At 48.0% G+C, this 23,787-nt stretch overlaps 1 protein-coding gene across 1 annotated transcript in view; it reads right to left on the bottom strand.

Annotated features, from left to right (window-relative positions):
* The window catches only part of LOC146797218 (uncharacterized), a 445,928-nt gene that overhangs the window by 262,069 nt on the left and 160,072 nt on the right, over positions 1-23,787 (bottom strand). The window contains exon 6 of the mRNA XM_085624170.1: positions 11,249-11,359. Within this exon, the coding sequence (XP_085480296.1) occupies positions 11,249-11,359 (111 nt within the window). The remainder of the gene's footprint in view (positions 1-11,248; positions 11,360-23,787) is intronic.

Consider the following 23,787-nt stretch of genomic DNA (forward strand, 5'->3'; position numbering starts at 1 on the left):
AAAGTCACCTCCCAGTGGGAACCCACCCTCGGGTAGCTTCTGCCAAAGCACACTAATATCTGAAAAGGCACTCCTTTGTCTATCCTGCATGGACAACTATTTTGTAACCTCCTCTGTCTAATGCGTAGCAGGTATTACCTTGTAAGTGCGTCTCCTGAAGGAGAACTATGTCAGATGAGTGTCTCTTGAGGTACTGCAGCATTACACTCAATTTGATTTTGTCCCCCAGTCCACTGACATTTCAGGAAAGGATCTTAAAGGCAGAGAACACCAATGTCTTGGCGATGGAGCTTGAATACCCTAGAGGCACTGACGGCACCAGAGGTCTGCCTACCACCCCCTGTACATAGGGAGCCAGCTCGGAGCAGAAGATGCTGAGAGTTTACAACAGTTCTTAAAGAGGAGCATATGCTTGGGGTGAATCCGGCCGTGGCCACGATAGGAGGCAGCAATGGTGAAAATGAAGAAGCATCTGGTCTTGCTCGCTGCTGCATGGAGAGGACTCACCAAAGTAAAAAAAAACAACTAAACAAGAAGAAACATCATAACTAAAGCCCCAGCACAAACCCCTCCTCCCTGCATGGTGGACTTAAACTAACCGCCCCCAACCCCAACTGTGCAGAGCACCTGTCGACCCTAAAAAATGTGACAAACTTCGGGTGACTTTGGTTTCCGCCAAACCTTTTGCACCGTCACTTCCCACTTAATCACAGTTGAACAAGTTACTTACCTTTGATAATGATATATCTATAAATAAAATAGGTTATAGATTCCTCACCTTAGAATTACCCCCAGGCGTCAGACTGGATCCGGAAAGTTTTTCGTCAGCAGTACCTCTGCGCGTCGAAAGGTGTCGTTTGTGAGAAGTTGGCCTGATATATGATGTCACTAATTCTAGTGTACACCTTGTATCAGTCCAAACAACCCTTATGGTGATTGGTTGTAAAGTCAACCTTATAGACCAGCTATCCTAGTGGTAGCATGGACAAGAGCAGTCTTAGGCTAAACTCTGAATGGCATGTGAAGCCAGCTGTTATACCATATATAATCCCTTGAATACCAAATGAAAGGACACCACAACAGATATATATAAAAATAGAATGTATTTATTCTAGGCAAACCCTCAGCACTCTTTATGAGGTTCGAGGTAAGTACAACACAGTCTTATTTAAGCATACATTAAGTCACACAGGTAAGTAATACAGTTAGGCCCTAGGGGCCACGCAAACCATATACTAAGTAAGTGGTATAAGGACCACTGTCACGAACACAGGATAGGCCTAGGCCTAGGGAAACGCTGGGGCTACACTATACTACCAACAGTTAGGAAGTGGGAGGCCCACGGGATTCAGGTGCAGAAAGAAACACTCACGCGTAATGCGTAAAAGTCGATAGAATCACTAGCAGTTAGAAATAAGCAGTTTTAGGACACTTCTGGTATAGCTAGAAAGTCGAGACTCGGAAACTAGACCCTAGGATAGTCAATACCCTTGTGAGCACCGAAGTACCTAAGTTACCTAGCCCACGGGCTGCGGGTGCATAGGTGTGAACTTGCGTCAGGTTTCGTCGTGGACTTCTATGGATTCCTGAAGGAAAGTTGCTGACAGGCAGTCAGTGAAGAGTGTCCGGTGGATCCCAAGGTGGGGATCAAGAAGGAAGGAACCTGCAAGCAGAAGGGACAGAGTCTATGTCACCAGCCAGGAGCCGGGAAGGAACCAGGAAGGAACCAGGCGATGTCGTGAAGATGCAGGTGAAGAGGTGAAGCTTGTCGCAGCAGCCACGGGTACCAGGAGACGTCGAGGACGACCAGGACCAGGAGGTGAGCTGTCCCATGAAGGCTCTTGCTGTCGGCGGCGTCGAAGTCGAGTCAGGACCCAACAAGCCTTGGCAAGCGGAACCCACGCAGGAGGGAGGACTTGCTTCTGGTGCAGACCAGGAATGTCTGGGGTGCTTCTCTTTCACAGAGGAGCGGGTGCCAGTCTGGAGGAGCCGGACCAGCAAGTTGAAAGTAAAGGTTAGTCGTCGCAGAGGCTACTAGCCAACGGGCCAGCAACCGGACAACACGTCGAGCAACACAGGTGCAGAAGGGCCCCACGCAGAACACGTGAAGTGTGGGGAGCTGGTCTTCTTTGCAGATGGTGCTCGGGAGTGGGGCTTCTCAATTCCCCAAGCACAGCCTCGAGGGAGCCTCGGAAGTCGCGCTAGTCAGTTACTAGCCACTTTTCCCAAGTCGCCGGTCCCACGTCCCTCGTCGCCTCCACGGGTCTCAGCTTCGCTGGAGATGTGGATCTGGTTCAGAGGTGTCTGGAAGTCTCGGCGCTGGTCAGTCTCTGCAGTCGTCCCTCGTAGGATTCAGTCGCAAAGCAAGCAGCTGTCGCTGGATGGTGCCTGGTTGCCCAGGGTGGTCACTCCTTGGCCACAAGGGAGTCTTCTTCCTGAGGTCGAATGTCGAAGGTCCAGAATTTCTGTTCAAGTTGCAGATTCAGGTTAATCTAATTTAGCAGGGCTCAGCTAGCTACTGATATACTGGGCTAGTGGGCTGGGCTACCTGCAAGGTCCGTCCTATGGGTGTGACCAGGAAGGGGAGTGGCTACACCCCCTTTCCTTTGTCCAGTTTCGCGCCAGAGCTGGGGCTGGGGTGCCCCAGCACCGGTTTGAACTGGACTATGCATGGAGCACCTTGTGTGCCCCAGGCATGTCTCATTTCTTTCAGCCCTCCCTGCCCCAATACACTAAAGTCTGTCTGGGGAGGTGCTAGCACCTCCCCAAGCAGGAAACCTATTGTCCAGGCCTCCCTGGCTGGGAGGGCTCCCAGCAGCAGGAGGTCAGACTCGTGTCTGTGGCAGCAGCATCCATTTTGTGATGCTGAGGCTTTGGTGAGAGTTAAACAGCAAAGTAGGATTTGATCATGTCTCTCCCTCTAGAAGGGAGGAATAATATCCTCATCACCAGAAATGGTATGGGGGTATTATTCCAAAGTGTTAGACACCTTACACGACATGTTTTGATAAAGCCAAACCATAGTTACCATAACCGTTTAAGATTATAAGGTACTTTAAGATTATATTGTAGGCTATATCATAGAACAGCTATAAGGACATGGTTCCGAAAGCTGCAGACAGGCTCAGCTCATGCTAGAGCACCATCTCACATGTTACCAAGCACTCTGCCTCCAGGATTGTTAAGGCCTGCCATAGGAGTGGCTGATAGGTACACATGTGTCTATATATAAGGTAGGTATAGGAATACTACACCTAAGCAAGGGGTGATTACACGACCTTGCCCCAGCTGAGTGATCAGCCAGTTGTGTCATAATGGAAGGCCAGGCCAGGGGTGGCATAATACATGCTGCAGCCCCTGGTAGGCCTAGGGTACACCTATGCCCTGGGTACCTAGGGTACACTGTACAGGGTCCAATAAGGTGATCCTTACCAATTGGGTATGTACCTAGGGTACATGGAGTCCATTTTACAGAGAAAGCAGACATCCTGAGACCCTGAATGGCAGGATCTCAGGCCAACTAAGTCGAAAAACCAGCTAGACACTAGGCAAAACGTTTGGGGGTAACCATAGTCAGATATTCACCTTCCTACAGCGTTGGTCTACTCCGCGTTCGTCATCGGCGTTGTGGTGGCTGGGCTGACGTCGCGGTAGCTACATAGACGCCGCCCTCGCACGCTTACGTCAGTTCTGTACACGACTTTCCACGGCAGAAGCGCAGAGCCATGCAAGACACTGACCACTGGTGCAGAAACTAGGGCCTTGAAAGGAAGTCTTTAACCCTAGAAGTCAGTTCACAGAACGGGGAGGATGGGCGGGGCGGTAAGGAATCTATAACTAACCTATGTTTCTTACAGATGTATCGTTACCGAAGGTAAGTAACTTGTTCATCTGAAAGAAACAGTTAGTTATAGATTCCTTACCTTAGAATAGATACCCCAGCGATATCAACCCCGGAGGTGGGTCTGTGAACTAAGTTCAGACCAGAAAGTCCTGGATAACAGAACGGCCAAAGAAGCAGTCTCTCTGGACTTGGCTGTTCAGGCAGAAGTGTTTGGTGAACGTGTCGCAGCGATGCCCACGTAGCTGCCTGACAGATGTCATCTAGGGGGACTCCTCGTCCCAAAGCAGTAGTAGCTGCCGTCGCCCTGGTGGAATGGGCGTGCAGCCCCACTGGAGGCTCCTTCTTTGCCAAAGAATAGCAGAATTTGATGCAAAGAACGACCCACCTGGAGATGGTCCGTTTGTGCACGGCCTGACCTTACTTAGTTCCCCCGTAACCAACAAAGAGCTGGTCATCCACCTGGAATTGTTTGGTGCGTTCCAAGTAGAAGGAAAGCGCTCGTTTTGGATCCAGACGGTGGAGCCTCTCTTTCTCTTTTGAAGGATGCGGAGGTGGAAAGAAGGTGGGCAAAGTGATGGTTTGGCCAATGTGGAAAGAAGTGACCAGCTTGGCAAGAAAGGAAGGTCCAATTCCGAGGACGACCTTGTCCGGATGAACAGCTAGAAAGGGAGGCTTGGAAGAAAGAGCTTGTAGCTCACTCACCCTGCGCGCAGAGGTGATGGCCACCAGAAAGGCAGTTTTCAAGGTTAAAAGCCTGAGAGGACGTTTTTTTTTTTTAAACAAACTTTATTAGGTTTATAATTCCAATCAATAATACAATACACATCTTAAGCACCCCCCTCCCTCTCCAACATTTCCAGGTCAATTGCTTATGGATAATGAGTACACGTCTACGTTCCTCCTCTATCCCGGTCATGAAAGGCCATAATCTAGGGACCAGGGGCGCTTGTCATATATTCAACACATCCCGTGGTATGCTACCTCAATAATCCCAATAAATTCCGAACTAAACTAACTATCCCCCTCCCTCCCTCCAGGCATGTCACATCCATTGTGCTCCTGGAGCCATCAAGCTCCAATAAAAGTGCGTAGTCAGTGGATCCCAAGTCATAAGCAACCCAGGTGTGTGCAGGACACCAATACGGTCTCACTCAACCCGTACTTATCATAGTGTATCTACAAGATTTAAGGAGCTTATTCCGTAGTAGGGGCATCCAATTCTGCTTCACCATTGCTCATAGCGTACAGGTTCCTCAACAATCCCACCAAGTGTTCCAACGCTCTAGCCGCCTCTAGCGCCTGAGAGGACAGTTATGTAGCATCTCAAAGGGAGCGCACATAAGATAGGTAAGAACCAAGTTCAAGTCCCACTGAGGCATTACAAGGAAATGATTTACAACAGGGGACTTGAAAAGAGAAGGCTGATCAGGAAGCCTAAGGAAGGCTGAAATGGCCGACAGATAGCCCTTTAGAGAGCCCAGAGCAGAGACATTCTGGGCCAAAGAAAGAAGGAACAAGAGAACCTCCATAAGAGGGGCGGAAAGAGGATCAACAGCCTTTGCTGTGTACTGTACTACAAAGCTGTTCCATCTGCAGGCGTATTTCGTCTTAGTGGAGGGACGCCAGGCTGCCAGGATTAAATCACAGACTTCGGGAGGCAAGTCAAATGACGTCAACTGCCACCGCTCAATCTCCACGCAAGGAGGTGGAGGCTGGACAGGTTCGGGTGGAGGATCGTCCCCTGCTGCTGCGACAGAAGATCCTCCCGAAGAGGCAGTCTGATCGGGGGATCGATGGCCATGTGTAGCAGCTCAGGATACCAGACTCTTCGTGCCCAATCTGGGGCCACAAGAATGACTTGGGCCTGGTCGCGCTTGATCTTCTGCAGCACTCTGGGTAGAAGTGGTATAGGTGGAAAGGCATATAGAAGACAGCAACTCCACTCGCGACAAAAAGAGTTGCCTAGCCAGAGCCGCTTTGGAAATTCCAACGCGCAGAATTGCTGATCTTGTGCGTTCTCTTCGGTGGCGAATAGATCTAACCAAGGCTCTCCCCACTGCTGAAAGAGACCTTGCACCACCTCCGAGTGAAGACGCCATTTGTGATCCATCATGCACATGCCGCTGATTTTGTTTGCCCTGGCATTCGGTGAACCTGCCAGGTGTTGAACCACCAGGGATATGGCCTGATGTTCCAGCCATGTCCAGAGGCGGAGGGTCCACGACCCCACCCTGCCCTGTTTGTTGCAATACCACATGGCGGTGGTATTGTCCATGAACACCTGCACTACTCTTACCCGGACAGAGGGAAGGAATGCCTTCAGTGCAAGACAAATCGCCTGAAGCTCCAGAAGGTTGATGTGGAGCCCGAACTCAGCATCTGTGCCTCCCCCATGTGGCTGGCCCATCCCAGAAGTGATGCATCGGTCACCACTGTAAACAATGGTTGGGGAAGGGAAAGGGATCTGCCGCTGACCCAATCCTGGTTCGTGAGCCACCACTGCAGTTAGCGTGCAGTGCCCTCCGAGATCTGGACGCAAACGGACAGGTTCCCCTGATGCTGTGCCCACTGGAACTTCAGGTCCCACTGCAGAACCTGCATATGCCACCTGGCATAGTCCACCAGGAGGATGCAGGAGGTCATCAGGCCCAGTAGCCGGAGGGTCATCCTGATCGAAACCTGGGATAGAGGCTGAAAGATCAGAATCATAGCCCGAATATCCCAGACTCGCTGTTCGGGAGGATAGACCCGAAACTGCGTCGTGCAAGGCCAAAGGGGAGCACGGTAAACTGAAAGTGCTTGTGGCCTACTGTGAACTGCAGGTAACAACGGAGGGCCGGCAGGACGGGGATGTGAAAATAACAAGTCCAACGCTACCATCCAGTCTCCAGGGTCGAGGGCAGACTGGACCTATGCCAGGGTCAACATTTTGAACTTCTCTTTCTGGAGGAAGCAGTTGACGTTCCTGAGATCCAAGATAGGATGCAGGCCCTTGTTCTTCTTGGGCACCATAAATTAGTGAGAATAGCAACCACGACCTACTTCTGGGGCAGGAACTCATTCGATGGCTCCCTTGACCAAGAAAGCCATAACTTCCTGTTGGAGAAGGGCCAGATGATCCCCCGACATTCGATGGTACTGAGGTGGCATAGCTGGGGGGGTAGTCTCGAAGGGGAGGGAGTAGCCCCTTCGGACTATCTGCAAAACCCACCTGTCCGACATGACGGTACGCCAATGGGGGAGATTATGACGAATCTTGCTACCTACTGGCATGTGATGGGCCTGAATGGTCAGCCTAGGAGGGTTTGTAGGCTGCTGCAGAGGGGGCAGTGGTGGACTGGCACGCCCGCTGGCCCCCAGAACCATGGCGGTGGTTCCCACGTCCCCAGCCGTGCTGGGGCTGAACAGGTTGCTCCGGCCTGTGGCCCTGGAGGGAACATGGTGGGGCACCCCTTCCGTAGCCACGGAAGAGGCAAAAAGCAGACTGTGCAGGGCGTGTGGTGGAGAGGCCCAAGGACTTGGCCGTAGCCTGCAAGTCCTTGAAGTGCTCTAGCGCACTGTCTGCTTTGTCACCGAACAGGCAACGGCCATCAAAGGGCATGTCCTTCAGGGTGTTCTGGACATCTTCAGAAAAGCCAGTCGACCTCAGCCAGGCATAGCGTCGAAGGGCTACCGACATTGAAATCGTCCTGCCCAGCGAGTCGGCGGTGTCAAGTCCACAGCGGATGGTAAACTTCGCTGCGTCTCTCCCCTCGGCAACTGCACGGGCGAGCACGGCCCGGACCTCCGGGCACTGGGGCAGCACTTGAGCCACCGTATCCCATACTGGGTGGGAATAACAGCCCAACAGACATGCAGTGTTTACCGACCGCAGTCCCAAGCTGGAGGAAGAAAACATCTTCTTCCAAAGTTGTTCCAGCATTTTGGATTGCCTATCAGGTGGAGCGTTAGGGAATGTGCCTTTGGATGTCGAGGCTTGGACCACCAAGCACACAGGGGTGGGGTCAGGGCTGGGGTGTTTGGAGCGGAAAGTGGGGTCACCCAGGGCAGGGCTTCACTGAACGGCAGCAGGGGCTCCGAAGAGCTTGCTGCCGGCTGAAGAACCTCTGTCAGGAGGTTAGTCCTAACTGCCACCATAGGTAGCTCGAGGTGGAGAGCTCGGCCGCCCTATGCAACACCACAGCATAAGACGCTCCCTCCTCTGTAGCCACGGTAGGAGGAGACAACATGCCATGGTCTGGTGAAGTATCCAGACCACTGGCATCCCCCAGTTCCTCTCTCCAGTCCGGATCATAATCCAACTGGTCGGTCAAAGGGTCTCCAGACCCTTCCCAGTTTTCCTCACCCTCCTCTGGCTGCCAATCTGGCTGAAAAGGGCCAGGGTGGAACACAGGCACAAAATGCCTCATCCGCGCCGGATCCTGCGTCGGTCGACGCCTGATCGGCTCTGTGTCCACATCGGGGCGAACGTAGACGTCAGCTGGGGTTCCAGCCGGCTGCGGACGTGGTGCCAGATCTGCCGGATCCAAGCAGGCCCTGAAGTGCCAGAGCTGCTGGCATTAAAGGCCTAGGGCCCCTAGCCTAGTCCGCGGGGCCCGAAGGTGCGCCGGCGGTGTCCGGCTGCCCAAAGATGGCATGCATCACTTCGTAGAACTGACAAAGCTGGGCAGGGGTCGCTCCCAGTCCTGGGAAGGGAGGGAAGCCAGGAGTCGACCCTGTGGGCTCCGCACGTGGAGCCCTGGGAGGGGCACCACCTGCACACTTCGTCGCGTCGGTCGAGGGGAAGTCGAAGAGCGACGATAATTCTTTGATTTCTTCTTGTGCTTCGACTTACCTGACTCCGAGTGCGAAGACTTGGAAGATGAATGATGGATCCGAGACCAGTCCCTTGACCTCCCACGGGACCGGAACCACGAGCACGCAGAGTCGACTGCCGGGCCGGGCTTGAGTAGTAGTCGGAGCACGACTTAGCGTCGTGGTCGCGCTCCAGGAAGAAGGGACGCATGCGGTGCGGATCCGTCACCGACATCAGTTGGTGACAGGAACCGCAGGCCTTGTAGCCGGGCATACCTCGTGCACCAGGAGTCGATGGACTCAAAAAACGATGTCGACAAAAGTTGAGAAAAAGTCAGTCAAAAAGTGACTGGAGGTACCGCTCTCTCCAGATTTGCGCTTGCTGGCGCAGAAAAAGAAAGAACTGACGTCAGCGCGCGAGGGTGGTGTCTAAGTAGCTACCGCAACGTCATCCCGGCGACCACGACGCCGAACGCGGAGTCGACCGACGCACGGGGGTACCGCTGACCAAAAACTTTGCGGATCCAGTCTGATGCCTGGGGGTAATTCTAAGGTAAGGAATCTATAACCAACTGTTTCTTTCAGACAGCAATGTTACCGCTGACGAGATCAATGTTCAGGGTGTCTTCACAGTCGAGTTCAGCTGACTTCCTCAGCAGACATGAAGGATCAGACCCATCTCTATCTCGACACCAACCACAGGCGCTCGCAGGGATGTCCCACACTTTTAAACCTGCAGATCATGTGTCTGATGGACAGGCTCAGAATCTGATCATCGCCCTGGGGGTCCCGATCCTCTGACCCTCCTCCAGCCATACAACCATTCGAGAAAGGACTGACGTTGTCGCTCGACTCAGAGTGAAATCCTGAAAGAATGCCAACACTTGACTGGTGGAGCACTACGAGTGGTCTGCAAGATGACATCCCTGTCAAGGTAGTTAAAGATGTGCGCTGTGATCAGGCACGGGGCACACCAGGTTTTGCCGGAGTGCTGGGGACTCTATGGGCACATTCAACTGAGACATACTTTGAGAGGCCACGGGGCTGAAGTTGCTCGAGTATAAGATCTTCTACAAACAGGTCGACTGCTGGGCCATCCGAATGTTTTGGAACTCCTGTTATGCGGACGTTGATCCTTCTGGACTGGCCCTCGTAGTCTTCCAGGTGGTCTTCCAAAGAGGCCGTAGAAGCCCACAATTCCGCCACTTGAGTTTTCAGCGTCTTTGTCTCCACCTGAAGAGTGACAATGGAGTCCTCGGTCTCTTTGACTTGTGCTCCCATATTGCAGAGATCCGCTCTGATCGTTGGTACTCACTGCCGCTTGCCAAGTGACAACAGATAAGCCCGAAGCAGCTTCTCAGGTTTTCCTCATCCACCCTGTACCTCCAGGAAATGAAGCCAGTGGAAGTTGTGTGCTTTAGGATTTACACCCTCTTGGCTGTGATCAGGCCTGAGGAGGGGTTCGAACTCCTCAAGTGCATTTCAGGATCCAGGGGGCCCTCCCAGGCCAGCCGGACCGCTGCGTGGGCGCCACAATAAAAGCGTTTGCCAGAATACCAACTATCTCCCAATTACTGTGTAGGATAGTCAGCAAAACGTACGGTAACCAGGTAGGAGCTAGTACTCTGCACAACTGCTTCCCATTTGCACTTTCATCAGTCAATTAAGGCAGTCTTTGAAAGGTCAGGCAATTATACCAATGTCACTAGTAGAGCTATGCACAGACAGGAAAGGGGAGAAAGTGCTATGCAGCTTCGAGGTGTGGTGTGCTGTAAGGAGTGATTTCCGCTTGTTCGACACCAACAGTCAACAGTGTGCTTAAAGTACCTCATCCCCGGGGCCAACACATAAGCCAGTCAACAAGCGCAGCGGCAGCCGGGCCCCACGGCCGTCGAGGGACCGCTCCGGGGGCTGTCTCTCTTCACACGCGGGTTCGTCCCCCAGCAGGCACAGGCAGTTTGACTAGCAACTGCATATTCAGCTGCAAGAATCACTGACACCGGGATCAGGAGCCGCAAGTCTTTACCACTTGCAGGCTCCGCTCCAGGCCCAGAGGGTGACAGGCGAGCCCGAATAAATCTCAGTGTGGTCTGCTCACCTGGGACACCGGCAGCCCTTAGTCTGAGGCTTCAGCAGTCCACCGCACCACTGTGCACCGGTAGCTAAACAATCACATCCAAACAGGTGGCGGTTCGATGGTCTTCACCGCAGCGTGCTGTCACCGCACACGTCTTCGCCGCCCCACTGTACGCAAGGCTGCTTCAATCCGTTGCACAGGCCACACTGCAAATCTCACCGCAGGAGTGTTATAGGGGCTCAGAAACACAACAGCCGTAACCCTGAGTGGTCATGTCCGGCGCCGTCGGCAAATGGATTTTTGAACTGCTGTTTGGGGATTAGTGTGGCTGGCTATGGGAACCGCTTCAGAAAGCACTCGTCTTCCCTGGCAGCTGGCCACACCCGAGCACATCCATTTTTGTGTAGTTAGATTTAAGTACCTTTGTGTCTCTTTTTAAGACGGTGTGTGAGTGTGTGCACACAAGCACTGCCTGGGATAAAGTTATGTTCAAGCGCTATAAGTAGGTGACAGTTAATTCATGCTTTACTCACTTGACGGCTGATTCATCCTGTGCTTGCTCTCACAGTCCTGGTTCTCCATGAGGCACAGCTCATCTCTGTCTTTTGCTCTTAATGAAGAGACAGTGGTAGCAATGAGAGGACCTGTTAGCAAAAGTAAACAAAGAAATTCATGCTCATTGACTTTGTGATATTCTGTGGACTATCAAAGTTTTACCACTGGGCAAGACGTGCCTAGACAGAGCTGAACTGAGGCAAACGCTGTGAGAAGCTGGGTTTCTGTTGCAGTAACCCCCTCCCCTCCCCAATTCTTGCCAGACTAATGATGCACTTTGACTTAATGTGCCCTGGGTCGCTGCCAGTCAGGTTCCCAGGCATTTAAGATAATGGGGCAACACAGTAAACCTCAGAACCTGGGCAAATACAATAAACAAAAAAAGTGATTCTGTCGGGTAGTTCAACTGATTTGCAATAGGTATTAGATACAGTGGAAAAAATATGTCTTAGTCATATATCCAAGTAACACACCAAGGAAAACAAATTCTTTAAGATAAGGAACAGAATTTCTTTACTTTATATTCATATATAAACAAATCATCATCATAGATGGCTGTCTGTGACATGAAACACATGCGGCGGAAAAACAAAATGACTTTGGTGTACAGTTAGTGACTGATAGTGATACGTAACATAGTGTGCAAAGGTGACATAAATAATATGTATAAAGCGTAAAAACATTATTTAAATTGCAAGTCCAAGATTCAAAGCATAAATCCCAACGGTTGTTATAATTTCCTTTTCAAGTCAGGGAAATTGCGAGGACTAATTAAGACAATAACGTCGACGTTTCAACCCTAAACTGTTGTGCTGCTAATTCGGCAGCAGAGGCGGGTCTTCCATCAGGACAGGGGGGGAAAGGAACTTGACAGCCTGTTGAATAACGAACATAAAGATCAGGAGGGGTGTGTGTACCTGGTGTGACAAAAGCAAGAGGTGCAGTAGAAACATCATGCTTACCAACAATTTTGGTTCCAAATACGAATATCCATCCAGTTGTGAACAATATTCAGAGAGGTGTCAGCCGGCACCTCTGACTCACATCAGTTGATTGTGGTCTGCAAACAATATGGAGCATTAATCATTTGTGGTACAGAGTACTGTGTACCACGCTACAGATCGTGTAAAGGGTGAGGACTAGCCAGTTGCCTACATACCCGGTTGAAAGCTAGATGCTTGTCTTCACCAGTCGGTGAAGGTAATTTAGTCAAAAGTTGTCACAGCGATCAATCAACTGCGTGGGCAAAAGAAGAAGAAGGGGAGGGATCAGTATCCTATCTGGACCATAGATAGAAGCTGATACTGTATCAATACAAGTCATTGCGCTTGGAACCATCGAAGATGTACTATAAACGAGGGTGGAACGCGATGCGCTAATTGTTGCAATTCAAATCAACCATGTGGTGACCTTGCACTGATTGTGAGTGATTAATAAAAACATTCCAATCGAATGGAAGAGTCATTGCGGGCATCCGGATAGATCGGATACAACTATGCGCTTTACATGTGTTATACTTATGTAAAGCCCTGCGCTTGTAGTCCGTGGTTTGCCTCGTGTAAAACAAACGAATGGAGGAATCACTGTAAGAACCCGGATTAATCTGATATATCAAAGCGCTTAGCATACAAATGGAAGGGCCGTGTAAGAAAGAGAAACCAATTTCCACCGCTTATAGGTACTGGGTAAGTCAGCCCACCTTTCACTGGCAACTGCTCAGGAAAAGTGCACAGCTCTAAGAAAAGTTAGGTGATCACTGTTTTAGTAAAAATCAGATCTCTATCCTGAAGGGGTATACACATCTTAACCCTACAGAAGAGTCTGTCTAAGAAGTAAGGATAACATAATGTGACAACAGGAACTAGAGGTAAAAAACACCAAGATTAGCAGACAGCCTGAGTGTTGGTTGTCAAAGAAAACGAATGTTTAAGACATAAAACGTTAAGCAGAGTAGACTAACATTGATGGTAAAGCCAAAGCCTCAGCAAACCACTAGTTATATCCACCCAGGATGGAAACCACCTAGTGGTCCTCCTTATCTCTCGTAGTACAACTCAAGACAAATAAACAATCAAACCGCCTGATATTCAAAGCGGTTACTTGGTTTAGAAAATAAATAACAAAGACCCCACCCCAAACGACCTACCTGTCCGTCGGTACACCGGTGCCTCAGTGAGCCTGAAACCGGAGGTGCCGAGAACAGGAAGTCCTCTGCTTTAAGAAGGCAGTCCAACGAGCTTTAGTAACCAATCACGGGCTTGGATAGCAAACAATCATGGTAGAACGCGGCAAGAAAGAGTATGCTGCTGCGCATGTGCATCAAAAGGACACTACTCTTCCGAGCATGAGTGTAAACCCGATCCTGGTAGTCTAAAAGCGCATGTGTACATGAACACTGCGCTCGAGAAAATCGCTTTCCACAAAGTGGGAAAACGCGTAACCATTACAACCTTATGACAAGAAAATCAAGTAAGCCCGCAAACACCGGTAACTGTAAACGGAAAAGGGACAAAACCTTTTTCTTAAACAAAGCTCCCTGAATGATGAGCCTTATGGAGAAAACCAGTCAAGTTATGAATGTATCTTGCCAGTGTAGTAATGCAAGAGTGAAGGATGCATAAGTGGCCAGAGAGCCCTATCCAATTGGTTGAATAAATATAGTTTTTTGCAAACATACCCAAGTAATCATAAAAAGGGCCATGTTAGTAAGGGAAGTTCCATCATCGTGCCCACACAAGAACCGACATTATTAATACAAAATTGATAAATAGTATCATATGTCAATGAAAGTTCTGAAGTATGGTCAGAGGTCCTGGGGTTAGTGTTACAACAAAAAGTTGCCAGGCTTATATTAACAACCACGGAATGTCATCATTCATACCACAGGTGTCTGTGTGTAGCTTATACACCCACCATTGTTCCCGTTTAAACAGAAATGCTGAAATATCAGTGTGATGAGGTGGAATGAATGGTTTTTCCAAAACTATCCACTTGAGATCGTTTGGATTGTGTCGCATAGCCAAGAAATGTTGGGTCAATTTTGTAGACGCCCTTCCGCATCGTATTGTGCTTTTATGTTCTAAAATACGAATCTTGATCTTCCTAGTGGTCATGCCCACGTATCATAATGCACAAGGACATGTGATCATGTATATTAGGTTATTGCTGTTGCAGTTAGTATGGCAATTGAGGCGCCAAGGTCTTGATGACCCTATATCAATTTCAGTGGTCATGGTCGTATGAGGACAGGCCGCACACGATCCACAAGGAAAATGTCCTTGTACTGCCGGCAGGCCCCATAGTGTTCAGTGTTTCTTTGTTTTTGACCCGAGGGCGGGTGTGGACCAGCCGATCCCTCAGATTGGTACTACGCTTAAATGCAAACAATGGGCGTGGTAAAGCTTCATCATCTATGTTCAAAATCTTCCAGTGAGATAGGATGGTATTCTTAATCTGATTGGAAAATCTGCAAAAAGTGTGGACACAAGTCAATCTGTCCTGAGTTTCTTTCCTCAATTTTGGTTCCAATAATGCTTCAAGATTATTGTTAAGAGCTCGTTTGAAAGATCTTTTAATCAGTTTCTTGGGGTATCGTCTCACTTGTAATTGTTGTGACAAGTTTTTTGCGTGTTCCTGATATTTGACTGTAGTGGAACAGTTCCTCTTGACCCTCAGGAACTGGCCAAAAGGTAAATCCAATCTCCCCAGAAAATTGGGACATATATATGGCATTTCAGAAATACAAGTGTAGACATACATATTGGTCAAACATTGGAATACATTCTTACAGATAACCTTTGTCTCATTTCAGCGTAACTTTATATATAGTATGTCTAGTACAGATACTTTGTATGAGAACATCATTGTCCTGTTATATACATGCAGTAAACAATCATTGTGGTATGATCTTAGCCAAATGATCACAGATGATTGGGACATATATACGGTATTTGAGGAATACAGGTATAGACATGCATATTGGTCATGTACTTAATCATAAAGAATTATATAAATGTTAAGTAAGGGCTGGTAGATGCATTATATAAAATGCAGGATGCAGGATTAAGTTATATACTGCCCATCTGTATACATGTTTCCTCATGTTCGTGGAGACCGCGGTTTACAGCATCTAGGGTGTGGACCCCTGGGGTGTATGGTGATTTGTTTCCGGGACCCACCAGTCTAGATTGTCAGCAGTATGTCCTGCACTTGAATAGTGTTCAACCAATGGGGCTCCCTGGACTTTGCATTTAATTCTGCTGACATTTTGCCAAATCCTAGTTTTTAACTTTTTGTGTGGTCTGTCCAACATAGATTTTTGGGCAGGGGCATCTGATTGCATAAATGACATTCTGACTATTGCAGTTAGTGAATTGTGTGTGGTTGTATAAATGTGGATCCAGTTACAGTGATTTGCACGCTTTGCAAAGGCTGTATTTATGGTGGCCAATCACTGGAGGTAAGCACAATTGCGGTCTGATATCTGGTGCAGGCGGCGTTTCTAGATACGAAGAGACCACATAGTCCTTGATATTTTTGGCGCGTTTAAAGGAAAAAATTGGTTCTTAAGTAATGTTGATTTCGGGTCCCACAAGATTCCAGAATTTTTTAATTACTTTTTTGATATCATGACTTCTGGTATTAAAGGTGGTCACGCATATTAGTGTGTCCATTTTTTCATCATCACATGTTTGTACTTCCAGGAGGGATTCTCGGGGTCTGTACCAAGCCCTTTTCCTTGCCCTGTTGAGCAGTCCCTTTGAATATCCCCTTTCTCTCATTTTGGTGATTAAGATATCCGTTTCCTTGAAGTAATCACCACGTCTAGAGCAATTACGGCGCAATCGTAAAAATTCACCCGTAGGACAAATTGTCTCTAAGATTTCTTAGGTGATGTGAGTCATATTTAAGGAGGGTGTTCCGGTCTTTTTTTGTTTTTTTATACAGGTCAGGGATGTGGAATTCCTGTAGCCAGAGGCCCGGGACATATTGTTTGGGGTCAAGGGCAACAAGTTTTAATGTTTATTTTGTCCTTGGGACAAGTAGGCCCAACCCCCTACAGCACAAACCCTTTAGCTGCCAGTTTACAATACCACATTATGGATCAAGGAAGAGCATTGTCTAAAGTTAAGGTAATATGTGTGTCCATGTGTTAACACTGTTCAAACTTGTATTTATGGTTCATGAATGCAAAGCCTTCATTATTAGGGTGAGCACTAAAAGTAAATGTTGTCAGCTCTGCCTGCACTACTGACGGTGGTTCCAGTATAAACGTGTGCACACGTTTTCAAAGTTTAGTGATATGAGGCTATGTATAATGCTCCCAGAATGCTCTCTGATTATATACAAATATTTGCAGAAGCTTGAAAGCAACCGTGATGATTTGCTTTCAAAATAAAATGTTCCCAAAAAAATGCAAGCAGGAAAAAAATATTTAGCTAAACTACAGTAAGATTTTAGGTACCATATCTTTGCAGCATCATTTAGTCACATGTTGATGTATGCTTGTATTTCCCAAAAATATTCATAATGGAAAATCAGTGTAACCAGTTAAAATACGATTGTGGGAAACAAAAATAAACAAGCATTGGCAAAGCCAGTAGGTCTGAAAATGGTGGTCAGGCTTTTGGTTTTGTCAATGCGTGACTTGTTTAGGCATTGTTTTTTGTAAAACCTTATCTGTGTGGGAGCTGCAGGGCCCTCGCCATTCTAACAAGCATTGGCAAAAGCAAAAAACTGTTTTTGGACTAAAAAAGCACACATTGCCACACCACTTCCAGGCACTGAACAAAACTACTTTGTGTGCCAATATGCTGCTTGTAATAGAGCAGAATACTGCCACTCACAGTGAAGCCAGCTGATAGACCGAGAGAAGGAGAGAGAGAGAGAGAGAGACATAATTTTACTAAACACAAAAGGTCATGGTTAACCCCAGGCCTAATTAGAGGCCCAATTATTAAAGAAAATCTCAAAAGTGCAGCCATGGTATATATCCATGCATTGAGTCCATATATACAGTCCCAATGAATTCACAAGAATTTACAGAAGTAGGCCAAGAAATAGTACTGTAATATTTGTGAACTGCATTTTTGCATGAGCAAATATGCTTGTGTAGATTTGCTCATGTGAAAATCTGAATGTTTCAAGTTCACTTTTCCTCCAACCACTTTTTTCCCAACCCTGAAGAAGTTTTACGTCTGCCACTGCCAGGAGTAAATTTCCAACCTTTTTCGGTATGGGAAAAGAATAAAAAAGAGTTGGTGAAAACCCTTAAAACATGCAAATTAGTAGGTTTGCACAGACTCAAAAGGGCATTCCAACCCTTGAACTTTTGCTTACCACTACCTTCAGCTCCAGTATGTAGACCTGCAGAAACGTAGCAACATAAGGGAATTGCTAGTATTCAAACCCTACTATGGTACAAGCCCTGGCATAATTAGAGAGGCTTTATCAGAACTCTTGCTTAATGAGATTGCTACCGTAATTTGTCGCCACATTACATGGCACAAAAGGGGCAAGTGGATTTTGTTACAGGACAAGTAGATTTATGAAGCAACCTGCCCCATGGACAAGTAGATATTTTATTAAATTCCACACCCCTGCAGGTTCATCGCAATTCTGTCTTCTTCGATTTCAAGTGTTGGGTCCAAGAAGGGTACTGAGTCCTTATTATAGGACATTGTGAATTGGATAGCCCGTGAGCGTGCATTCAGCCATGTGACAAATTCAGTGAGGTGATTTTCAGTACCTGTCCATATCATCGGAAAATCTTCTATATAGCGCTTCCATATAGTGATATTATTTAGGAAGGGCTTCAAGTCAGTATAGATGTTACGGTCTTCAAAGCTGTCCATGAACAGATTCGCCAGGCTCGAGGCGAACTTAGCTCCCATTGCAACTCCTTTGCATTGGTAAAAGAAAGTATTTCTGAAAATGAAATAGTTTTTGGTTATTGCAATTTGCAGGAGTTGTAATAAAAAGTCAGTCGGGATCCAACATGGAGATGGGCGCTTCTCGAGGATGGTCTTAAATTACCTCAATTGCTTCATCTTGTGGTATGCTGGTGTAAAGAGAGCATACATCAAGTGTCACTAGGAACTGTGATGATTTGTTGAAGGGCTGATTCTCAATCAATTGGATAGTTTGCATAGTGTCACGAAGGAAGAACCTTGTTTGTACAACAAATGGCTGTAGGAAACTATCTATATATTGATTGAGGGGCTCCAAGATGGATCCACAACCCGAGACAATAGGTCTCCCAGGGGGCTTTTGTACGTTTTTATGTATCTTTGGGATGGTATATATAGTTGGGATCCTGGGATCGGTTTTTTTGAGGAACTTAAATTTGGGTTCTGAGAGGAACCCTTCCTGTAGTCCTTTGCTTTTGAGGTCATGTATGAGCTTAGATATTTCTTTCGTGGGGTCTTTGTTGATGCGAGTGTAACTTGTCTCACAATTCAGTTGTTGATCGATTTCCTTTATGTAGTCTTCAGTGTTTTGGACAACAACCACACCTCCCTTGTCTGCAGTCTTTATTATGATATTTCTGTTGTTACTTAAGGATTGTAAGGCTGGTCCTTCTTCCTTAGAGATAATGTGTTTAATGTATTTTGTGTTTCCCAGGAGGTCCATGACTTCAGTCATCACTATTTTCTCGTTGGCAAGAATTTTTTCACTCATCGAGTATGAAGCTGGAGTGAAGGTGGATGCAGGGCGGAAATTAGTCGCTGCAGAGTTCCTGGAGTGCTGGCCATTTCTCACGAAAAAGTATTTAAGCCTGATCTTTCGGAAGAACTGTTGCAGCTCCAATTTGATGTTGAATGTATTGGGTGGAGTAGTAGGGATAAATGACAAACCCTTGGCCAAGATGTCATGTTCTGCTTTGCTGAGGGTGTAGCTTGAAATGTTGATGATGGGGTCTTTTTGTGTTGCATCCACAGTCATAGGCGGGTGCATAGTCACTGTTAGGTCTGATGGCAAGTCTGGTAAGTGTACTGATTCTATGGCGGTAGGGATCTCGACTTCCTCTTGTCCAGAAGGTTGTTCCTCACCCACAGCCGTCTCCCAGGTTCCAATGTTCTTTCCCCAAAACTGTACCTTGTACACCCAATTGGCACTCTATGGCCACAGGACAGTCCCTGGTAAATGGTACCACAGGTACCCAGGGCACTGTGACCAGGGGAGACCTCTAATGGCTGCAGCACTTATTGTGCCACACTCACAGGTCCTGTACCTTTACACTCACACACTGCCTTTGCAGGCTGTGTGTTTTGGTGCATAACAAAGTGAAGAGTCAACATGGCACACATCCCTGTGTGCCATGCCTACAACACAATGCCCTGGCATGGACCAGTCACCCCTCTACCTGGGTGCACCAGTGGTGAGGGTACATGTGCATGAGCCCTGTACCCCTACAGTATCTAAGTCAATTCTTAGACATTGTAAGTGCAGTGCTGCGATTAAGAGTATATGGTGCTGGGAGCTTGTCATTATGAACTCCACAGCACCATAATGGCTGCACTCAAAACTGAGAAGTTTGGTATCTACTTCTTAGCACATTAATCCCACACTGATGCCAGTGTGGGATTTAATGAAAAATGCACTCAAAGTTGCCCCCTGAAAAACGACCAGACTCTGGTGGGTTCCCTGACTGGTGCACATCAGCCTGCCACCACGAGACATGTGTCTGGACCCCTAGGGTGGGATCCTTCGCTCCCGGAGTCCAGAAACAAAGCCTTTCCTGGGCGAGGTGTTCACACCTCCTCCAGGCCAGGAAGAGCCATCTGTGGCAGGGGAGCTTCAAAGGCCTTGCAGCCTTTCTAATGCAACCTCCAGCCTCTCCTGCTATCAGGAGCAGGCCCCCTTCCTGTCTCCCCTCCTTTTCGGCAGGAAGACAGGCAGGAAAAATTTGCCAGGCCAGAAGGTGTTCCCAACTCTGCCAACTCCACCCCTCAGGTGGGGGAGGCAAGCTGAAGCCCACTCTTCAGTGCCCGCCATCTTGCAGATGGCAGGCACTCCCCAATCAGGATTACGGATTGTGCTCACTCCCCCAAGTGGGGTGAGCACACCAAGGAAGTAGTCTTTCTAAAGTCAGTAGCCCATTGGCTACTGATCTCAAAACCCCTAAAACACCCCCTAAATACAGTATTTAGAGGGCAGCCCTGAACCAAGAAGTCATACAAGAACCAACTACAAGAAAAGAAGAAGAAGGACCCAACAGCCGTTCCAAAGCTAACAAAGACTGTGTCTCCCCTGAACACTGGATTTGTTCATCTCCAACCTGTGGCCCCGGCCAGAAATCGCGAATCCGCCCCACTCTACACCCGCCATCCACAGCCCGAGCTTGAGTGGGCAAACACCACGAGAAGGTCTCCCCGGCGATCCTGACCCGAGGGCTTCCGACGCCAAAACAGCACTCCGCACCCGGCCACCCCAGGGCCGCTGAGGGTGCACCTTTTGTGTTGGCCTAAACCCCCATTTGCCCTGAGTTTAAGTCCAGGAGCTTTGCTCCTACAACCCAGTGGCCTGCTCGTCAACAGCCACCAACCGGAGGCCCCCTATCCCCATTGGATAACATTGGGCATCAGCACTCTGCACCTGGCCGCCCTAGTGTCGCTGAGGGTGTAACAAGAATGCATCCTTGACCCTGGGGGACCCCTGAGTCTAACCCCAGAATACCAACTCCCACACCAAAGTACTTACCCTTTGAACCGTTAACACTATATTTCTCCATTGGAACATTAACTGGTTTTCTATGAAAGTTTTACGTGTGGAGTTGGAAATTCTTTAAAATTGAAACAACTAAAAAAAACGATTTTACCCGCCTGTGTACAGGAAATGCCCCAGGGTAGTATCCAGGTGTACTACCCAGGTATACTACACAGTGTAAGAAAAGTAACCTCAAAAGTAACTTACCTGTAATTTTACTAAAACGCCCATTTAATGTATATGTACTGTATTGACAAAGCATTGCATTTCTCAGTAATAATACTCTAAGTTAAAACAAAGTGCACATACAATTACAATCCAAACTGTATTACAACTGCTTGGTTCTAGGAAAAAAATTAATAACTAAAAGAATATTTTTGTACAAAAACAATTGGCCTAGAGTTCAGTTCTTGAGTGTGTGAATTCATTTGCTGACTGAGTGTGTACAACAAATGCTTAACATTGTCCTCTGAGAAAGCCTTACTGCTCGACCACACTACCACAAATAGAGAGTAAGGTGCTATTCAACTTTACCTCTGCCTATCTTTGGGGTTTCGCTGGACTCTGTGCACACTATACCTCACTTTGGTATAATATATACAGACAAACTCAATCACTTCACTCTCACACATGTCAGTAAATAATATTTATTTATTTATTTATTTAATTTATATGGCGCGTTATAACCACACGGGTCTCTAAGCGCAGTCTGACCAGATTTGCGTGAAAGATGTTGCATTCACTTGAAAAACCAACTATGTACCTAAGATCTGCTCCATGCTTGTTTGAACAGTACCGTTTTTAGTTTTTTTCTGAAGGAAAGTAGATTACTTTCCTTCCTGAGCTCTGGGTCCAATTTGTTCCATATAGCTGGGAGCGTGTTGGAAAAAGCGCGGCCGCCCACCGTGGACAATTTGAAACGGGACTGAGACAGAAGAGTGGCGTCCGACGAACGCAAAGTCCTACCCGGTATGTAGGGGGATAGTCGGGATTTAAGGTATTTTGGTGCTTTGCCATACCGAGCCTTGTGAGCGATACACAGTCCTTTAAAGACAATTCTCTGCCGAGTTGGCAGCCAATGCAACTCCTGCATCAGGGGAGAGGCATGGGCAGTCCTAGGTTTTTTAAATATTAACCTAGCCGCATCGTTCATAACTCCCTGTAGTTTGTCCAGCAACCGCTGTGGCAAACCTAGATAAAGGGAGTTACCGTAGTCCAGCCTAGCCAGAATTGTAGCCGAGACCACGTGTCTCAGAGTAGGGAAAGAAAGTAGGGCAGAGATCTTCCTTAGTTGTCTTAAAAGGCATATACTGGTGCCTACTACAGTGGCAACTTGTTTTTCCATGGATAGTTTATTATCCACATATAGGCCTAAGCTTTTAACCGCAGCTGCCGGTTTAGGTGGTGCGCCCAACTCCCTAGGCCAAAATTTCTCACTCCAAGGGTTACCCGAGATGGAAATGGGCAATACTTCCGTCTTATCCGGATTGACTTTCAAGGAGTTCTCGGACATCCAGTTGACTGTGGTTTTCAATATGTCCTGTAGCCTAGTGGATGCTCCTGGACCATCATCCAGCCGGATGATTATCTGGGTGTCATCGGCATAGTTGTACACTAGGCAGTCCATCCTGTTCAGGAGAGCAATTAATGGCTGCAGGTAGATGTTGAAGAGTAGGGGGGACAAGGCAGAGCCCTGTGGGACCCCGCAGGTGATCGGAGCAGGGGTGGAAAGTAGATCCCCCAGCTGCACTCGTTGTGTCCTACCCTGCAAAAATGATGTGAGCCATGCATGTGCTGTACCCACGACGCCAAAGGATCTCAACCGCGACAGAAGCTGTTTATGACACACGGTGTCAAACGCCGCGGAGAGATCCAGTAGTACCAGGGCGCTCAGTGTTTTTACATCAGCTCGCATCCTTAACTCATCTAGAATGGATAGCATGACTAGTTCCGTGCTATGATTAGCACGGAACCCTGCCTGATTGGTCTCCAGCAGGTTGTTACTCTCTAGATGGCCCGATAATAGAGCTAGCACGTGCTGCTCAATCACCTTAGCAAGGAAAGGCAGCTGGGAGATGGGCCGGAAGTTTTTCAGACATTTTGTGTCTGCTCCAGGTTTCTTCAACAAGGGGATCAAGCGGGCCTCTTTAAAGGCTGAAGGGATCTGTCCTGTATGAAGAGAGGTATTCAATAGATGCAGAACCTCTTCCTCTATTCCTGGCATTGCCATCTTAAATATGTCTGGAGGGCATGGGTCCACCAAGGAACCTGATTTAACTCGGCCTATGATTTTAAGTAGTTCCTGTATGGAGATAGGAGACAGCTCAGTTAATGGTGGAATGTTTAGCGAGGCGATAAGGTCCGGTAGCCGCGGACATTCGAGGGGTGCGGTTTCCGCAATTTCGTCCAAGATATCAGATATCTTCTTTACGAAGAAATCCTGGAACCTCTGGCAGTCCTCCTGGGTGAACTCGGGACTTTGCTCCTTGTTCACCCTGAGCTCCGCCAGGACCCGAAAAATTTCTTTTTGCGGATTTCTTGCCGTAGTTATTCTTTCCTCAAAGAAAGCAGCCTTCCTTGATTGTATGGCTAGTTTGTACTGGGCTAAGGATGAAACATATTCTTGTTTGGAGATGGCGTCGTATTTTTTACGCCATGCCCGTTCTTTCTTCCTCACCCCGCGTTTCATCTCCCTAAGAGAGTCATTATACCAAGGCGCCCCGGCTCCTCTCGCCACCTTCTTCATCCTGCAAAGAGGTGCCACCACATCAATGGCACTTCCCAATTTGTGCTGGAGGTGTTCACATAG

The sequence above is a fragment of the Triturus cristatus genome, chromosome 9 (assembly GCF_964204655.1).
Source record: "Triturus cristatus chromosome 9, aTriCri1.1, whole genome shotgun sequence".
NCBI lineage: Eukaryota > Metazoa > Chordata > Amphibia > Caudata > Salamandridae > Triturus > Triturus cristatus.